This window comes from Pleurodeles waltl, chromosome 2_1 (genome assembly GCF_031143425.1).
Source record: "Pleurodeles waltl isolate 20211129_DDA chromosome 2_1, aPleWal1.hap1.20221129, whole genome shotgun sequence".
NCBI lineage: Eukaryota > Metazoa > Chordata > Amphibia > Caudata > Salamandridae > Pleurodeles > Pleurodeles waltl.
The window spans coordinates 604,766,402-604,785,807 of record NC_090438.1 but is presented as its reverse complement, the minus strand read 5'-3'; the positions used below and the strand labels follow the sequence as shown (position 1 = coordinate 604,785,807).

At 44.5% G+C, this 19,406-nt stretch overlaps 1 protein-coding gene across 2 annotated transcripts in view; it reads left to right on the top strand.

Moving 5' to 3' along the window:
• AOAH (acyloxyacyl hydrolase) overlaps window positions 1–19,406 on the top strand; it is an 845,303-nt gene that overhangs the window by 167,995 nt on the left and 657,902 nt on the right. For both annotated transcript variants that reach the window (XM_069215577.1, XM_069215569.1), the window contains exon 7: window positions 14,814–14,874. In XM_069215577.1, the coding sequence (XP_069071678.1) occupies window positions 14,814–14,874 (61 nt within the window). The remainder of the gene's footprint in view (window positions 1–14,813; window positions 14,875–19,406) is intronic.

Sequence of the window (19,406 nt, the reverse complement as noted above, 5' to 3'; positions counted from 1 at the left end):
TGCCACCCACATGAGTAGCCCTTTAAACATGTTTCAGATCTGCCACTCCAGTGTCTGTGTGTGCAGTTGTAAACTGCCAGTTCTACCTGGCAGATGCGCCCACTTGCCAGGCCCAAACCTTCCCTTTTACTTCATGTAAGTCACCCCTAAGGTAGGCCCAAGGCGGCCCCATGGGCAGGGTGCAGTGTATTTAAAAGTTAGGACATTTACTGGTGTGTTTTGCATATCCCGATAGTGATATACTGCTAAATTCTGTTTTCACTATTGCAAAGCCTGTCTCTCCCATAAGGGTAACATGGGAATTGCCTTGAAATATAATATAAGTCAAATTTCCCATTGGGAACAGACATAGATTAGGAGTTTGGGGTCTCTCAACTCTAAATTTAAAAATATATATTTTTGTAAAGTTGTTTTTTAGATCGTAAGTTTGAAAATGCCACTTTTAGAAACAGGAATTTTCTTGCTTAACCATTCTGTGCCTCTTACTGGCTGCTGAATAAATGCCTGGATCAGACTGACAGCTGGGCTGTTTGTGAAATCACTTTAGACACTCACAAGGAGGAAGCTGAGGTGTGCCCTGCATATCCTGTTGGGTCTTCTTGGGCTAGAGTGGAGGGAGGAGCTGACACTTGCACCTGAGTAGGGCTGTGCCTGTCCCTATACAAAGCAGTCTCCAACCCCCTGGAGTGTGTCTGGGGCCAGGACAGGGAGAGGCAGGGTCTTATGCACTACAAAGACTTTCCTTTGAAGTTTGCCTACTTCAAAGGCAGAAATGAGTATAAGTAATACACTGCTGACCCCACAACTTCAGAACACTTCTGGACTGAGGACATTCTGCCAGGGAGAAGAGCTGGATGCTTGAGGAGGACCACCACTTTGCCTGTTGCTTTGCTGTGCTGACCTGCTGCTACTACTTCTGCCTGGGAGTGAAAAGACTGGACTTTGCTTTCTACATCCTGCTTTCCAAGGTTCTCCAAGGGCTTGAACTGACCTTGCCTTCTGTTGTGAAGTTCCAGGGACATCAAAGACTTCATCTGTCAGTGCTTGGACTCTTCTGCTGAAAGTGCTGACTTGCTTAGTGGTGCCAGAACCAGTCCTTGGGCCCTTAGAAGTGGAAGCTGGTAAACTGCGGGGGGAAATCCACACACTTCTATGTGCGTGTCAGAAAAATCGACACATGGCCTGTCCCGTGGCTGATAATTTGATGTAGCGCCAATTCCGCTGCTGGAAATTCGATGTAGCACCTGTCCTCCAAGTGGACCCTTTGCACAGTGTGTCGGAATTTTCCACACATTGACCCTGGGCGTCAAATATTCAGCATTGCAGCAAGGACCTGAGGCTGCATGTCTGGAAACCGATGCATCGCTCTTCTGCGGGGTAAAGAATTGACGCATCACCTACCAGGCAGGGAAAGAATAAACTCACTGCCTCACTTGCGAATAAGGAATCAACGCATCACTTGCTTTTCACCTCTCCTGCAGCTTTATTTTTGACACATACCATGTACTTTGTGCTAAAATAATGCATCCATTGATTTCTATGGATTAAGACTCTTTTAACTTAAAAAATCTGTATATTTTCTTGTGTATGTTCTGTATAATTTGGATTTTTGTTGTTGTGGACTTGTTTTACTCAGATAAATACTGGTTATTTTTCTAAGCTGGTGTGGAGTACTTTTGTGGTGTTTTCACTGTGTTACTCTGTGTGTGTACAAATACTTTACACATTGCCTCTGAGATAAGCCTGAATGTTCGTGCCAAGCTAGCAAGTGGGTGAGCAGGGATTATCTTAGGAGTGTGACCCCCTTACCCTGACTAGAGTGAGGGTCCCTACTTGGACAGGGTGTATACTGAGCTGCGTGGTCCAAATCCCCCAGCCTCTGGTATTGAAATAAATCAAGCAGGCCTGTGACTATGCTGTTTTCGTGGGTGGCAGAGTAATAAGATCCTGATGACTTACAAATTTTGGTTTAGCATTGCCAGGTATGAGTGACCACTTTGAACACTTTGCAATTTAGAAAGTGGTGAAAATGCTCACATTCCCACCCCACCTCTAAAATACCTTTCTTTGCCTGCATGTATGGTCTCTCAGCATCAGTCAGACCCTTGCTGACATACCCAGTGATGCTTCTGGAGAACCTTCTTCCTCCTTATTTTGAGGCGGAATACCACCCAATGTGACCACGCCGGTGACCACTATCTCAGAATACCTATTTTTTCACTGAGAGGCACCAGTATTCTCCCATTAAATGTACTACATCTCTCCTGGGAAATGCTGGTACTCTCCCTTTCAATTATTAATTTTCAGGTACTCAGTACGTGCCCAGTAAGCGTACCAGCATCAGCCTATGTTTGTAACTATAAACAACCACAGCTGCCTTGACACATAAACCACAAATTTCTTAATGATGTCCCCAATGGTTAGCATACTTTAATATTGATCTTTGTGATATGTGCTGAAAAAGACCCCGTTCGTATCCCGTAAGCCTATTGAGGCACAATAAGGTATTATTTTTTACAGGTGTTGGCTCTATAATTAGAATCTGCCCAGTTTCTTTGCCATTTCGTTAGAATGTTAGGTTTCCTTTTTGGTCACTAGTTGTGAAGAGCAGTAAAATGGCTAGTCATGCTTTTTTGTTTTAGCACCCAAAGGCAAACTAGGAAATGGCTTCTGTTTAGCCACAGGATCATCATCTGAGGTGACGTGCTTTAAATAGACTCCTTATTTGTTGATATATAAATCAACAACAGTTGTTGCAAGCATACACACTACCTCAAAAACAATCAGAATGTACTGAGTATGAGTTAGGAGACTATACCACTGGCCACAAACCATTGTTGGTTGAGTAAAGGGATGGAACAACCCGCTCTCGTCCAGTTAAGGGTCATTGATAGCAATGCAAACTAGTCTTTTGGGATTTTTAACTGTTCTGTTAATATTATTGTTCCTATTTTAACCTCATCTCTGACTATTGATGAAATTCAGGTGGCATTTAGGAAAACAGTTGGCACTCCTTTACTTAAAAAGCTACCACTATGCAATTGAATGGGCCATTACGTTGGGAGGATGTGAGTTCTTCCCAAGTGATAAGTCATGTCAGGTCCAGTGCTCGAGCTCAATAGTGAGCGTTAGGCTTAACTGAAGGGAAAGCGTGTAAAGTATTTAGAAGTACTAAAACAATTAAAAAGTCAAAACACAGCACAATAAAAATCCCACAACCAATTACTAAAATGAGAGAACATTGTAATTAAAAACATGGCCCAAAATGATTACAATCCATAAAGGGGAACCAAAGACATCATTTTTTAACCTAACTGTGATGGAGCAGCCGTCCAATACACTGAGATGGTCATTCCAGTCAAAACGTTTACCTCCTGCCTTGGTGTTATTAATGGAAGTAGAAATCCTCCAACTGTATCCTGTAAAGTCCTCCTGAAGTCTGATAGCTGGTGGACAGGTTCCAACTAAATCCATTGCTTTGGCAGGCAAAGCTCTAAGTGGGAAGATTCAGACTTCAGTCCTGTCTAAGTCCTTTTGCTGATTGGATACTTGTCGTGATTTAGTCTGGTCAAGGTTTCTAGCTTTGACCTTAGGGCTGGGTTTGGCAGAGTGGGTAATCCGTTGCTGTTGCAAAGAAGTAACCTCTCCACCAAACTCTTTTTATGGCTGCTCGATTTAGAGTTGGGCAAACTTCCAAGGTTAGGCCAGTGGAGTAAAATCTTCCTGGGCCCGAGGGAGTAGGGGCCATCCCAGGCAAGCTATTCAACCTTACAAGCTACATCGAGTGTACGGTCAGACACTTTTTTTTTTTTTACTGTTCTCCACCGCCAGGACAGTAAAAAATTAAATTGGCCCCTACATTATGGAAGAAAGCTTAAACGGTGGAGGGGGTCATTCGTTTTTTTATTATTCCAAAAAATCTCCTGCTTTAGGAATTTGTTTTGAAAAATTAAAAACTTTGGAAAAGGCTGGCAGCTGGCCATTAGGTTTGATGGAGTTATCTGCCTAACTTATCCTACATTGGCAAGGAACATCATAAGATGGTTCCTGCCAATGTATGGAGATGTCTGCAGGACTGGTGGACATCTCTAAATTTGTCTGGCACAGTAAGGGCAGGATGTAAAATCCCTCACCATCCTGTCTGCTTTTATTTCATCTGGTAAACCTTTTATCAGACCCTTTGTCCTTTTTATGCAGGTCAAAATCCTCCAGCGAGGCACGTCTGAAACAGATTCCAAAGAAGTCCTCTTGAAATAGGGCACTTTTGGCAGAAGGTCCTTTTGATGACCGTGAGGTCTTGGAAGTCCAGAAATGTAATAAGCTTCAACTTTTCATATTTTCTGGAGCAGCTCCTCTTGGTCTCTGGCAAGGCTCTCAGGCCCTCTTGGCCAGTACCTAGGGGCCATGATGCACTCTAGCAGAGGTCTCCAGCAGGGTTCAGCCCAGATCCATTTGTTACTTGTCAGCTAGACACTCCAAGAAAATGGCATCTTAAAGCTTATTTTTTCCCTGCATCTTCACAGGAGGTTAGCCAGCTAATCATTGGAGCCTACCTCTCAGTCCTGGGTACAAGTGGGAGTAGGTCAAGCCCCACAGGTCTCCACTTGGGTCCAGAGTGAAGGTCTAGTCCTCTTCTACTCGTAGAAAGTGTCCTGATGGGCTGAGAGTGAGGTCCTTTGTAGGTTTCACTCACCAGTGGATGGGTGACTTCCGGACACCCCCTAACCAATGGGCTTACAGTTCACAAAAGCAACCTCTCCTGATTTTACAGCACATTCTGTGAAATCCTGTGTAATCCAATGGGGCAGAACACCTCTGCCCTTGGTGGAGGCTGTTGGCCCAGTCATGGGTGCGTCTAGTGAAAGAAGTAGCTTTTCCTTCTTAAGTACACCACACTGGTTCTAGGACCAACTCCCTCCCACCGGGAGGGAACCAAGATGTCTTCAATGTGTCCTAGGATCCAAAGGGCTCCCTTTCCAAGGCTTCAGAATGTGCAGACCACACCCTTGTCCCTTTCAAGTTAATTACATTATATGCCAAATGTTGATACCATAGCTTGCATTATGTCAGAAGCTGTTACACTCATGCTGTAGATGACAGAATCTGTGTCATTCAGGGTTGGTCACCATCATGCAAAGGAGAGCCCCAGCATGGTAAAATAAAGGGAAGACCAAAATGAGATCTGTTATTACCAGTAGGCAGTTCATAAGATGCAAAAATTGAAGAAGGGCAACCAGAAAGAAAAAGGAGACCGGAAGAGAAGAGAGAAATTCCCCTTCCGAGGAGTTAGGTGGAGATAGCCGAGACTGAAAGAAAATCAGACATGACAAGTTCATGCAAGTATCCTATCCAATTGACCACAACAGCCCCTCACCCCGCCTAACTGTGAGTCTCCCTAGGAACAAATTAGTGTTGCTGCAGACCCTGCCCCTGATTCCAACTTCATAGCCAGCCATCCTGTTTTCATCTGTTGACTCTTGCTGCAACCATGTACCACATTCCCCACTGTAGTCCCACATCATATGAGCCTCCATGAAAGTTCAGAGGCAAGAGGCCTTCCTAGAATGACAAGCATTGGCAAAGCCAACAGGTCTCGCCTTTGGGCTTTGCCAATGCTTTTTGCTGACGCTGTTCAGCATTTTTCCACTTTAAGAGAAAAGTATTGCGCACACAACGTCGAACCAGCTGCGCATTGAAAGCAGAGCAATGTCAACAGCTCATCTTTTTCCTCATTTGACCATGTCTTGCAGAGTTTGCATAGCATGTTAGTTCAACCTTGCAACTGTTTCATATCCGCAGCATGGCACCACAACTATGTAACTGCAGTACCACACTCCACACAACCTACTTCACAGTACCAAAAGACCACCTTAGCTACACTGTTCCACATGCACATTACACAGCATTAAAGGGATAAAATTGTCCAATGATGAAGTTCAGCAGCACAGACACATCTTAGCCAGCAAATTAAAAACCGTTCACTCCTGTGAAATGAAAAACTCTACCTTACAACACAGCTCCATAATAAGTAAACTACAAAAATTCCTGACAGAATTAGTCACATCACATTCATCCCAAAAACCAATGTGAACCATTAATAAACGATGCACTGAACAGACTACTCATAATAAAAGGTGTATTTTGTGGACTCACAGGGATCAAAGACTGAGGTGGACCTGTTAAGATGTAAACCTGTGACCTGTCTGCAGCTGACACCTGCACTTGCAGCTCTCTGATTAGTTTTAGCATGGGAAGAGCTGCCGAACCAGGTTCAAATCCCAGTCTCGGCCCATACTCTATGAAGTTGGGAAAATAACTTAACCTCCCTGTGCCTAAAACGTGTAATAAATCATGTAACCCACTCTAAAGCCTTTAGGCCAAATTCATGCTATATAAAACTTAAATGATAAAGATAATAATAATAGTACCTTCACATCACACAGTACTGCTGCAGCACTATAAAGCACAGTTCTCTGAATAATGTAAAGCATGTTCAACCGACCTGCAACCATTCCTCAATCCTAACGGGGTGTTTTGAAGACATCAGTGAACTACTTTATGAGAATGAATATCTCCAATACTAAGTAATTCAGCAGCAGATTCCATCTCAAAACAGGCATTTCTTTTGATGGAGATGCACTGTCAACCCCTGACAGAAGCAGCTGCAATGTTTGATGGAGAAACATGTACACCTTTCAAGAAGCGTGCAATACTTTTTACCTGAGAGAAGAGGCACTCCACACCCTAACTAAATACCTTTAACATGCAAATGTGTGCTTTTCTCAGACAGGCTATGTTAGACCTGGCATTCTTAGGGTGGTCATACCCCACACATTTTGCTGTTACTTCCTGTTTTGTTGCTGTATCATTTTTTTGGCCTTGGGGCTCGGCACTTTACTACTGCTAATCAATGCTAAAGTGCATGTCCTTCCCCCCTAAAACATGATAAAATTGGTGTATTGTAAGAGGGTTAGCACAGGGTAATTTAGGTTATGTATCTAACCTACCCTAATTAGAGTGGCGGGATCTGCATAACTCTACCCAACCGGAAAACACATTTTTAACACGCTACGAAGCATTTAACAGACAGCACTGGCACTTCTCAGACGATAGGCAGTACTAAAATACTGGCACTTCGAACATGGCTTGCAAGTTGCAATAATTTGGCACAAGAATATCCACTGATCATCAAACAGGTTTCAATAAGTTTCTAATATCAGCGTTATTGGTACTGGAGTCTATAAATATCACTAAAGCATTTGACACCCTGGACTGGTCATACCTCTTACTAGTCCTCCAAAAAATTGTATTTTATTACTTACTTACATGCACCTTTCAAGAAGTTTGCAACCTTTTTTATCTGAGAGAAGAGGCACTTCACAGACTGAATGAAATACTTCTAACAAGCAAATGTGTGCTTTCTCTCGGACAGGCTTGAAGCGTTTAACAGACAGCACTACCACTTTTCAACCTAAAGGCAGTACTAAAATATTAGCACTTCAAAGATGGTTTGCCAGTTGCAAGAATTTGGTACAAGAGTAAGCTCATCAGACAGTTTTCAGTAAGTTTGTAATATCAGCGTTATTGGTACTGGAGTCTAAGGATATCACTAAAGCTTTTGACACTCTTGTCTGGAGATACCTCTTACTGGTCCTCCAAAAAATGGCATTCGGTCCCAAGTTCACCGGGTGGGTCCAACTCCTGTATACAGCACATACGGCTAGATTGCGAAACAGATGTGTAATGCCTGCGGATTTGGAGGTGAGGAGGGGCACGAGACAGGGTTGCCCACTCTCTCCATTACTGTTTGCCCCGGCACTTGAGCCTCTGGTGTCGATAGTGTGCCAGGATCTGACTAGAGTTTGCCATTTGAGTGGGGGAAGTTACCCATTTAATTTCACTGTATGTAGATGATGCCTTATTTTACCTATGGAGTCCGACGGAGTCAGTCCCGGTTTTACTGACGCAGCTGGAGACAATTGAGGTGTCCGGACTACACATAAACAGATGGAAGTCCCTACATTTTCCATTGGGGCACTCAATGGGAAGACAACTGTGGAACTGGCTTCACTGGGACTGAGAAAGGGGAGACAGTGGTCTTTCGATATCTGAGGGTCATTTTCAGGCACTCCCTGGACAGTCAGTGGGAGTATGGGACTGACCCACTGGTCAGCAGACTGACAAACTTGATAAGATTTTAGAATACACTGCCCTTATCAGTGGTGGGGAGGATCGCGGTAGCGAAAATGGTGTTCTTGCCCCAGTGTTTATATATCATACAAAATGCCCTATATGTGCTCCCCTGTAGTCTTTTTAAAACCAATGACCAGTTATTGGTCTCACTGGTATGGGCAGAAAGACGAAGATGTGTGGCACTGCCCCTGCTCAAGCAATATATGATAGAGGGGGCATGGGTCTCCCAGACCTGGAAATATGCTATTATGCATCTAAGCTACAACATGCTGCATATTAGTTAACTGGGAGTGGAGACTCATAATCAATCAATCAATCAGAGTATTTGTAAAGCACACTACTCACCCGTGAGGGTCTCAAGGCGCGGAGGGGGGTTTGCTACTGCTCGAACAGCCATGACTTGAGATGTCTCCTGAAGGTAAGTAGGTCCAGTGTCTGGCGCAGGTGGGTGGGAAGAGTGTTCCATGTCTTGGCGGCGAGGAGGGAGAACGATCTGCTACCTGCGGTTGTTCTGTGGATGCGTGGGATGGTGGCGAGGGCAAGGCTGTCAGGTCGGGGTGTAGAAAGAGAGCCGTTTGTTGAGGTATTCTGGTCCGGTGTGAGCGTGGTTGAGGAGTTTGAACGTGATTCTCTTGTTGACGGAGAGCCAGTGTAGTTCTCTCAGGTGGGCTGTGATGTGGCAGTGGCAGGGGATGTCCAGGATGAGACGTGTGGAGGCATTCTGTATGCAATGCAGTCTTTTCTGGAACTTGGCCGTGGTTCCTTCGTAGAGGGCATTGCCGTAGTCCAATTTCCTGCTTACGAGAGCTTGGGTGACTGTCCTTCTGGTTTCAGTGGGGATCCATTTATAGATCTTCTGAAGCATGCAGAGGGTGTTGAAGCAGGAGGAGGAGATGGCGTTGACTTGCTGGGTCATTGATAGTGATGAGTCCAGGATGAATCTTAGGTTGCGTACGTGGTCGGCGGGTGTTGGTGCGTTTCCCAGTGTGGCAGACCACCAGGAGTCATCCCTTGCAGAGGGGGTGGGACTCATACAGGGCACATGTGGTATGCACTCTTATTGGCACTCCTTATGGGAGGCTCCATGCAGCCCCCCAGTATACCTTATGTAGTACAGCAAGTGGCAGAAATATGGGAGTAGGCAGTCACTAGAGCTGGGGAATTCAAAGTACAGCCCAGGGGCCGCATGTGGCACTCCTGACCTTTAATTGTGGCCCCCTAGTGAACAGCAGCACTGGGCTGTTGTTCACTTGACAGAGCAGGAACATTCAGAAAGCTGTGAAACAGACATATTTAAATTACACATTAACCAATTGGCCTAGACAAGTGGCCTAGACAACTTATCTTTAGGAACACCTATAGTTTTAAAGTCATTGTGCACTAAACATGTAAAAGCTTGATAAACTCTTTGCAAACTTCTAAAAAGTGTACTTTAACATGCATGAGTGTTTTACCTTACTAGATCAGATTATATCACTGCATTGAGAGACATTTACTAGATGTGGTAGTTTTAAAAAATGATCTTGGAAACATTCATGCTTCCCCCATTCTGAAAACAATGGCATTAGTGAACCAAGAAACAAGTAATTTGTCAAGTGCACCTTGTGTGTAGCCTTGGTTGTTGTATAACTGGAACAACATTAGAGTTTATTAAATAAAACACAAGAGAAGGTTTTTTTATAGCACACATCTCGAACTAGTATATTTCAGTGGGCTCTCATATGTGGTAGTGAATAAAAGGAATGCAAAGTGAAATTAACCAATTGCCTAGGATCACACAGTTTGATCAAATGGGGAAGCCACAGCTGATGTCAGGTTTTCTGGGTCCACATTTTGCAATTCAGCCACAAGATGAACATCTGTACCCCCTCACGTTTTACATTAGAAGTTAATGCTTTGATTTTAATTATTGGTTCATGAGAATAGAGCGCCAGTAGCAGACAGAAGTAAAGGCTCGGTTTGTTGTCCACACCATGCATCTCCTTCGGTTTTCCATATGCCAACCTTTTATCACCCTGATCATCGCCCTGCTGGCATTGGTGCGGCCCTCGGGCATGCCACAGACAGTATTTTGTGACCCCCGGGGAAATGTTTGCGAGTACCCATGCACTAGAATCTTTAAGAGGCCACCCTTTGACAAGGGGTGGTATGCCACATGAAGACATTGTTGTGCAAAACACTTAAGGTGGACAGACCCGGAAATGTATCAACGGCATGCACAGCATGGGGAAGACAAGTTTTCGCCACTAACGGACAGGGAACGGAATCAACTGTGTGCACTGGATAAGGAGGTTTCCTGTAATGCAAGGTTTAAAATGGCATGCTTTCATTACGTGCATCGCACATACGTGACACGGGTCAGGCTTAACCAGATGTCTAGGGGTAGGGGAGCAGAGTGCCCTAGGTGTGGAGCGGGAGGTGCATCTTTCCTCCATATTGCGTGGCAGTGCCCTGGTGTTCATTCATATTGGTTGCAGGTGGTGGCGCGTTTGTGAGTGACAACGAAGCTGCGGCTTGAGGAGTCTCCCAAAGGCTGCTTGTTGCGACTGATCAGTATTCCTAAAAGGGGCAAGATGGTGTGGAAGTTCTAACTGGCCTGGGTGTTGGCCAAGAGAAGTGGGACTATGGGATGGCTGGGAATCCTGCATCCTTCGATGATGCTATGGATTAAAGATGTCGCAGAATGGGCAGTCGCGAAGGAAGTTCGCATGAAATTACATCGACAAGATGGTTAAATGCGGGATGATCTGAAGGCCTGGGTAGGTCTACTAGAAACATTTCAGCAGGATCAAGATAGGGATGGGGACATGGGAACACAGACAGAGCGGTGTGAACCCAACTTCACTGGGACAATGGATGGAGGGAACGACGATATTGGGGAAACAACCACCCATACTGCAGAATCTATTGTTTTATAACTAGGTGGCGTTGAGGCGAGAGCAGGACGGGACTGATAAGGAGAAGGGAGGGAGGAAGGGAGAGACACCCAGGTCACAAGACTGATGACACATTACAATTATAGGTATTTGCGTCCTGCAAGGGAACTGTACTAGGGACTAGCTGGACCAGAAGCGATGACAGGCATCTCCTACACTCCATAGGTGGGACTACTATACACAATAAATGTATGTATCCTATTGGAGCCCTTGTACCTGTTACTGCTGTGGAAGGAATTTACTATGACTTATGTTTATTAATGATGCATCGACACTGTATGGGTTGAACTTTGACAATATTTAATTGTGATCCCACGATGGTGGGATCCTTGTACAAAAACTAATAAAAAGATTTACCAAAAGAAAAAAATATCAGCGTAATTATTTCTCAACCATGTTGCCATGTTTATAATACACATATACTGACACGTTTAAGTTATGGAACGTCTCAGACAGGTTCAATACTTCTATATGAGCGTACAAGCACTTGTCGCCATTTTCAGCCGAGTTCCACTGATAATATGTGATTAATGCCACTTTTGATCTGGGGTGGAATGGTGTGTATATGATAATACCGACCATGTTCAGTGTCTGTAGTGCTTTTAGATGAGTACGGGAATTTGTCAACCATTTTCTGAAAGTATTTCACTGCACTGTTGCAATACTGAACGAATAGTATACCAGTGCAGACACTTTTCAGACTGGCGGCAATAAATGTATATGAAAATCCCGGCCCTTTCTTATGATGAATATACACGGATCCTTAGTTTTCATGATTACTTGAGGTTTATTTCTTGCACAGGACCAGTACAAATGCCAACGTTGCTTCACGTCCTCTCCCTCCGGTGCCTTCTTCCCAATTCCTCCCGTTTAGAAAGCCACAACATTTTATACAACATTCTACACTCCAACCGCGAGAGGCTTCGCGAGCAAGTGGCATGGACGCTGCACGAGGAGTTAGAGGCACATGAACACATAACAACCTGCTTAAGAATTGCAGTAGTTCAAGATGAGTAGGGGCTCTTCTGCGTGGCTTTTAGTGGGATGGTGTATAAGGTGAGGTTCAATACTCGCAATGTCGAAGCACTGGCACTTTTACGCTGTTCATTTACTAGCAAAGGAACTTCGAGGATGGGTTGGGAATACCCGCATTTCTATCCTGGTCAACGATGCTCTGAAAATACCGGCAGCAGCATTTCTCAGCTGTATGACAATACTGATACTACCGAGCAATGGCGCGTCTCTCCTGGGTTGTAAGACTGAAATGTAAGAGTTCTGGCACTTCCCAAGTCGACTGAGAAATACTGTAGCGAGCACTGATGCTTCTGACAGGTGGGATCAAACTGCGGCAGCTGGTCCTATATACTGACAATGTACGTACAATGGTACTTTACAGCTGGTGTGGCAGTAATAATTATATAGAAGCAGCGACACTTCTCGGGTTGATTGTAATATATAATAATATATACGAGAACTGGCACTTGGCGTCTGTGGTGTAATACAGGAGCAGTGATACTTCTCGACTGGGTTGTAATACATACGAACTAGCACTTCTCTCTGGGTTGTAATACTGGTAGTATATGCGCACTAGCAGTTCTCGACTGGGTTGAATACTGGTTATACTGTATACAAGCAGTGGCACTTCTCACTGGGTTGTAATATTTGAAAATATGCAAACAGTTGCAGTCCTCACATGCTGCAATATAATTACAATGGAGGCTAGTACTAAACAGGTGGATACAGAACACCTCAGAAACATTCTTGCGCTTGGCGTGGAGGGCATGGGGGGGACAGTGAGTACCTCCTTATTTTCTTTCCACACTCTGCCTGAAAGTGGCTTTGCACAGATCTGCCATCAGTAGGCAAGTTCGTATGAAATGTTTGTAGTTACATCCTAAATTTAGGAGATAGGCCGTCCCCAAACGCCAGTGAACAAATATGTATATGCTCGGAGTTGAAGGACCTGAAACACCTTTGGCTTTTTTTAACAGACAGAAAGAGATCGCCTTTACTTATCCTGACTCGCCAGGCACAGGAGCCTGGCTTTGATCCGAGCTGAATGGTACCTGAGCCACCTTTAATACACAGGGCGCTCCCAGCATGCTTCTTGTCTTGCCAGTCTCTTTGGCTACAGTGTTGTTTCTTCCCCGATAAAGTAAAGTTTACACAAAAATGTAAGCAGATTAAAAAACAGATTGTTGTTGTCGAATGAAACGTCCTTATTGTAGTTCTATGGCTGAAATTTTAAAAAAAGAAAAAACGCTAGGGTGCGCTGGCTACATTATAGCAGTTTTCTTTACTTTTAGTCATGTTCCTCATCAGCCGTGCTGCTGTACAGCATGGCTAGAATAAAAGTGACAAAGTCAGTCAGCTTTCTTGTATGCCAGAGCTCTATGGCTTTCTCAGTGTTTTTTTTTTGTTTTTGTTTTTTTAATGGCTGGACGCGAATGGCAGGCAACACAGGGCAGGGCGGGGGGGGGGGGGGGGTTCACAAAATGACTGCAAATGAGAGGAGTGTTGGACGGCGCAAGAAAGAATACAGGCAGACAGGGGGAGCGAGCTTCTCCATGGAAGGTGCGGGGAGGGAGTAAGTACGATCAAAGATAGCGAGAAAAAATAAATAAAAATAGTACCTCCATCAGCGGAACAATGAAGAAAAGGAGGTGATGCGGCTCACACACTTCCCAGCTGCAAGGCTTAAATGAGAGTGACAAAGAAGGCAATGGGCAGGCTGCAAGTCCCTTGTTGTATTTAATAGTCTCACAAGTAACAGCGTGTGTGCTGTCACAGTCAAGACCTAAAGATGAGGGGTGGGATCAAACAAGGACTGCTGTGTTGTCTGGATTGGATGAGAGCAGAACAGAAGAAAGGCCTGAGAGGACACGAGGATGAGAATACCACAGCGGGCTGTCGGTATGGGTTGACAGAAAAGCATGTGTGATGACAGGAGAGACGCTGGAAAGATGAGAACGGATTAGAGTGCTGTGATCCATTCAGGAGAGGGATAATTACGATACGAAGTGGGAAGACGGGAAGGGGTCGAGGGAAGACCTTTCCGGTGTTCGCATACCTGTGAGTCACCACTTCCAAGACACGCACAACCAAAGACATTGGTATCCAGGCACCAGATGGATAAGGGCACGGCAGGACTAGACGAAGAGTGCCAGGAGATGGACCTCTTTGCCATGCGTGGCTCACCGACTATGCTGACTCATTCTGTGTGGTGAGGGCATACTTCTGTGAGATCGTTCTCCAGCCAGAATAAAAAGTTGGGGTGTTGGTGATAAATGGGAAGTGTGCAGGTGGATGCGTACAATATATTCTACCAGAGCTGTTACATGCAATATACGTTTCTATCCTGTGTCTGGTCTGATATTGCGCGCCCACTTTCATGTGATAAAAATGCTTCAAGTGAAGTAAAAGTTATGAGGAGCCTCCAGAAAAAAACATATTTCTTTCTCCTGTTAGTAATCCTGCAACTGGTGCGCACTGAATCTATTTGATAAATCAAAGAATATGCATGTGTCTATTGGCAATATTACTCTTGTTCTTCTGATTTATACAATATGACTTATGGATGTACAGTACTGTTACATCAGCGATCATGTTTATTTGCATTCTAAGGTGGCAATTCAAGAGAACTGATCTAGTTTGTGTTGATATGTTTTGTTTTTCTGTGTCTAGTTCAATGGATTTCAAAGTGCCTCTCCAAGACTTTGACAAAGACAACTTCAGTACCTTCCCCGTGAGTAAATGTTCTTATTTATTCAAACAGTGGCGGCCGGCAGCTTTAGGAGGGAGGGGGGCGGGCGGGGCACACACACACACACACACACACACACACACACAAACACTCATTCTTTCACACACAGATGCACGCACATTCATTAACAACACTCATACCATTCAAACATGCATGCACGCACCAAACATTCATTTTAAAAGATCGCACACACTCATTGTTTCACACACACACGGACGCACATCCATTAACAACACTCATAACACTCATAACACTCAAACATGCACACGCGCACCAAACATTCAATTTAAAACATCACACACATACACACACACACACACACTTACTTCAGCCTCCAGGTCCCAGGAGGGTTGGGACTGCTGCCTTCCCTCATTGACTGACCTGAGGTCAGCCAATGAGGGAAGGCAGCAGTCCCAACCTCGTCACAGAGTGGGATGGGGTCAGTGAGACTGCTGACCCCACCCTACTCTGTGACGAAGTGTCACTGATTGACACTCGCCCTGGGCACTTCAGGGCTTAAACCTGAAGCGCCCAGGGCGAGTGTCAATGGGTGACGCTTTCCTCGTCACCCAGGAGAGGGCCTCGAGGCACCTTTGCTGATCCAAGGAGGTCACGCCCATAGGAGCTGTGACCTCCTGATCCCAGCAAATTTTAGCTCAGGCAGCCAGGAGTCTGCGCAAATCGCACGTCTCACTCCTCGCTGCCTAACCTGAACATGAAGAGTGTCTGTCAGACTGACCTTTGTTCAGCCTGACAGACACTCTCATGAGGAGAAAATGGTGGGGGGGGCATGGCCCCTCCGCCCTAATGGACGTGCCGCCACTGTATAATTCAAATAAGCAATGCTTCATGTGAAAGATTACATAACTTGGCCCGGTGGTGGTAATTTGCACCTCCTTCCCATTGAGCACCATATTGTATACTGAGATGTTGTACAATCTTGATCTATTTCGTTTTTATAATGATCAGTAATGTTTTGCACCTCTCAGGTTTATGTATGTAGACTTCTGTGACATCTGTCACATGCTGGACCTGTGCAGAAAAAGCCAGAAAATGTCACTCTTGTGCTGGATGAAAGCACCTTCAACATGAATGACATTAGTTTGTTATTTCCAGAGATGGACCCTTACTTTTGTGGTCTGTCTTTGAAAAGAAGATAAACGATGGAAGGTCCACCTTGCTATCATGGCATGGCAGAGCAACTAACACAATTCTCTCTCTCAAAGCAGCTTCCACCATGGAGATGGGAGCAATTTTGAGGGGAAACTGTCAAACCAGTGGAAAACGTTCTTCTTCACTGCGCGGCCCCATCAGGGACTGTGGAGGTGTTCCTTCTGATGTGCCAGGAGTACAGCCCTGAAGGAGCTTTAATTGACTGCCTGTACCTTTACTGATTGATTCCAGCAAATCCTGGGACAAAAATATGACCGAAAAAAGTTTTTTTAAATTAATGATATGAGAAGGTCCCTACAATTCAGACAAGGGTAAAGCTTACAGACAATGTTATTCTGTGGGCCAAGATTAGTGCGTTCTCGGCTAGCCTTGGCAACCTTTACTTCCCATTTTTTCAGTGCCACGCAGACAACAATACATTCTGAAATTTGCACTAGTTTCTCAGCAGCCAGTGCTTAGCTGATGTATTGTCTAAAACACGGAGCATCGTTATTAGACTTTCAGACTGTGAAGCACCCTACGAGAAAGGCGCTGAACTGCACAGCACAAATTGAGAAAACTACTGTCGTCTAACGTCCCCTTTCTAAGTGAAGACATTTTCCCTTAATAGAGGCTTTTTGTTTTTTGTTGTATGTTCTCTTGGGGGGAGCTTTGATTTCATGGAGATGTATAATAGCTAGCAAGTGAATGTCTCAAAACATCAAGCGGTTTGTCGCTTCTCTTCTTTTTAGGGGGCTTTGACTTCATGGAGTTGTATGATTGCTATCCAGTGAATGTCTCAAAACAGCAAGCAGTGTTGACCCTTTAATTCCCCAAAAGGCCTGTATATAGAGCAGTGCTATTCGCTGTAGTGACAGAGGAAAATAAATGACCAATTATTGTGATTGGCAGAGAAAAAACAACTCAGATATGCCTGGACTAGCTAAGTTTCACTTTAGTTTGGGGGGGGAACATGGCCTGGTCGGCCAGTGCTCTATGACCTCCACATTCTGTTAGTGATGTTGTATGGTACCCTATGTACATGGTATACAAGTTCAAGGAACTCACAAAGTAAGGGAACAGCGAAAGCTATTTTGAATTTGGCAGATGCGGGAAGTTTGCTAAAAATGCAGGACTGCCCTTCTGCCTTATTTAGATTGTATATGTGTAGTTATACTTACAGTGCAAACAACTGTTTACACACTAAATAGGAAGGACGTGATATCACCCATTTTTGGTGGGTGCCCTACATCTGCCAAACTCTAAATAACCCCATTTGTGTGTGGGAGTTAACTGTGACGCAGGTGGTTTTAAGTTTATCAAAATCAATCCTGAATACTTGCCATGGTTTAGTAGGAGGAGGAAGGGTTGACAGGTTATGTGAAAGTGAATTAATATTTTGTGCATAGGGTTTACAAGCACCACGTTGATAAACATACATTTCTTAGAAAAACTTAGAAAAACAAAGTTAGTAGGGAAACTCTGCTCGACCCAAAGTCGTTGTGGCACCAGTAGCGGGCAGTTCCCCAGAAAATGCACGTTAAGCTCAGGCAGTACCAACAATGTAATTGCCAAGAAAACAAAACAATACAGTTTGCAAGCCAATCTGAGGTAACAGGGAACAATTTAATATGCAAAAATGAACCAAAACAACCAAGATCAGATAAGGGGAAGTGGAGATATGAATTTTTAAGGTTTTAGGGAAAAACAAACCTAGAAAAAGTAAAAAGCCAATGTTAAATATCCGTTCTTGGTTGAACAGAACCTAGCTGTGATTTCAGGCCAACTTCAATGGAGTCAAGGTCAGATACACCAAGTTGGTTGGTCACACTGTTCAAAGTTTTTACCTGGGTACACAATGTTTTTAATTAAAACCTAAAGTTTTCCAGGAGGGCAAGCTCAAAGGTGTACACTGGCAAGATTTTCTCAGAGTTGAATATGTCATCATCAAGTGCCCACTGAAGCCGTTGGTTTTGGCACTAAGGGCCAGATGTAGTAAGCTGTTTGCATGGCGCAAACTGCGAAAATTGCTGTATGCGCCATGCAAACAGCCTTCTGCGATGCACATTCACAATTTGCGAGTCGGTACCGACTCGCAAATTGTGAATGCGACTCGCAAATAGGAAGGGGTGTTCCGTTCCTATTTGCGACTCGCATCGCAATGCAGAATTGCTTTGTGATTGCGAATGCGGTCGCAAAGCAATTCGCAGTTACCACCAGTGTCACACTGGTGGTATCTCATTCGCAAAAGGGAAGGGGTCCCCAGGGGACCCCTTCCCCTTGGTGAATGTTTCCCAAAAGGTTTTTTCAGAGCAGGCAGTGGTTCAATGGACCACTGCCTACTCTGAAAAACGAAACCAAATGGTTTCGTTATTTTTTTTATTTTGCAACTCGTTTTCCTTTTAGGAAAACGGGCTGCAAAATAAAAAAAAAACTGCTTTATTGAAAAAGCAGTCACAGACATGGAGGTCTGCTGACTTCAGCAGGTCACCATCCCTGTGAGTGCAGGGACTCGCTATGGGGTCGCAAAATGCGACCGCCTCATTAATATTTATGAGGTGGGTCTTTGCGACCCCATAGCGAGTCGCAGACGGTGTCTGAGACACCGTCCTGCATCCGCATTTGCGATGCGGAAATTGGGAGTCGCTCAGACTCGCAATTTCCGAATTGCAAATGCGGAAGTTGCTCCATCTGGCCCCAAATGCCTAGAGTTGGAAAACATTGAATTTCATAGCCACAGAGGTTGCATCTCCGCTGGAATAAATTTGCTGCTTCAAGCCAGTATACCATCCTGCCTTTGGACTCACTCACTTTTTTGTTTCTTAAAATTGACCAGGGGCCTATGGCTAGAAGCTATAGCTGGTCAGGACTCCACAAGTCCAGATACCTTTACTGAGTGTACCATCCCTGGGAAAGTGTTAACACCTTAAACTAGTCTTCCAAAGTTGGAAAAATTATGAGGTCCCACTTTTTTCCCAGCTGCTGGGAAAATTCCCCCTGGTCACTCCTGCAGCCCTCCAGTACTCAGGACAGGTATTTAGGCACCAGGTCTCTCTCCGGTCAGGGCTTCAACATGATCCAGACCTCAGTGATCAGAGATACCTTGTTGGAGTCAGCAAGAGTTATTTTTTGTGTCTGTGGAGCAGATAAACAGGAAGACCAAACAATTAACCTCTCAAGAGCTGTATCAGACCCCAAGAGTCAGAAGGAGTAAGGAGTCATCACATCCTTCTTTCAGCAGAGCCTTTTTACTTCCAGATGTTGTCTTATGAATGTTTTTAGGACATAAATTTAAGGTGCCAACATATGCTATGCATTAGCCAGTGTTTGGAGAATATCCAACACCCAGTTCTGGCTGTTCT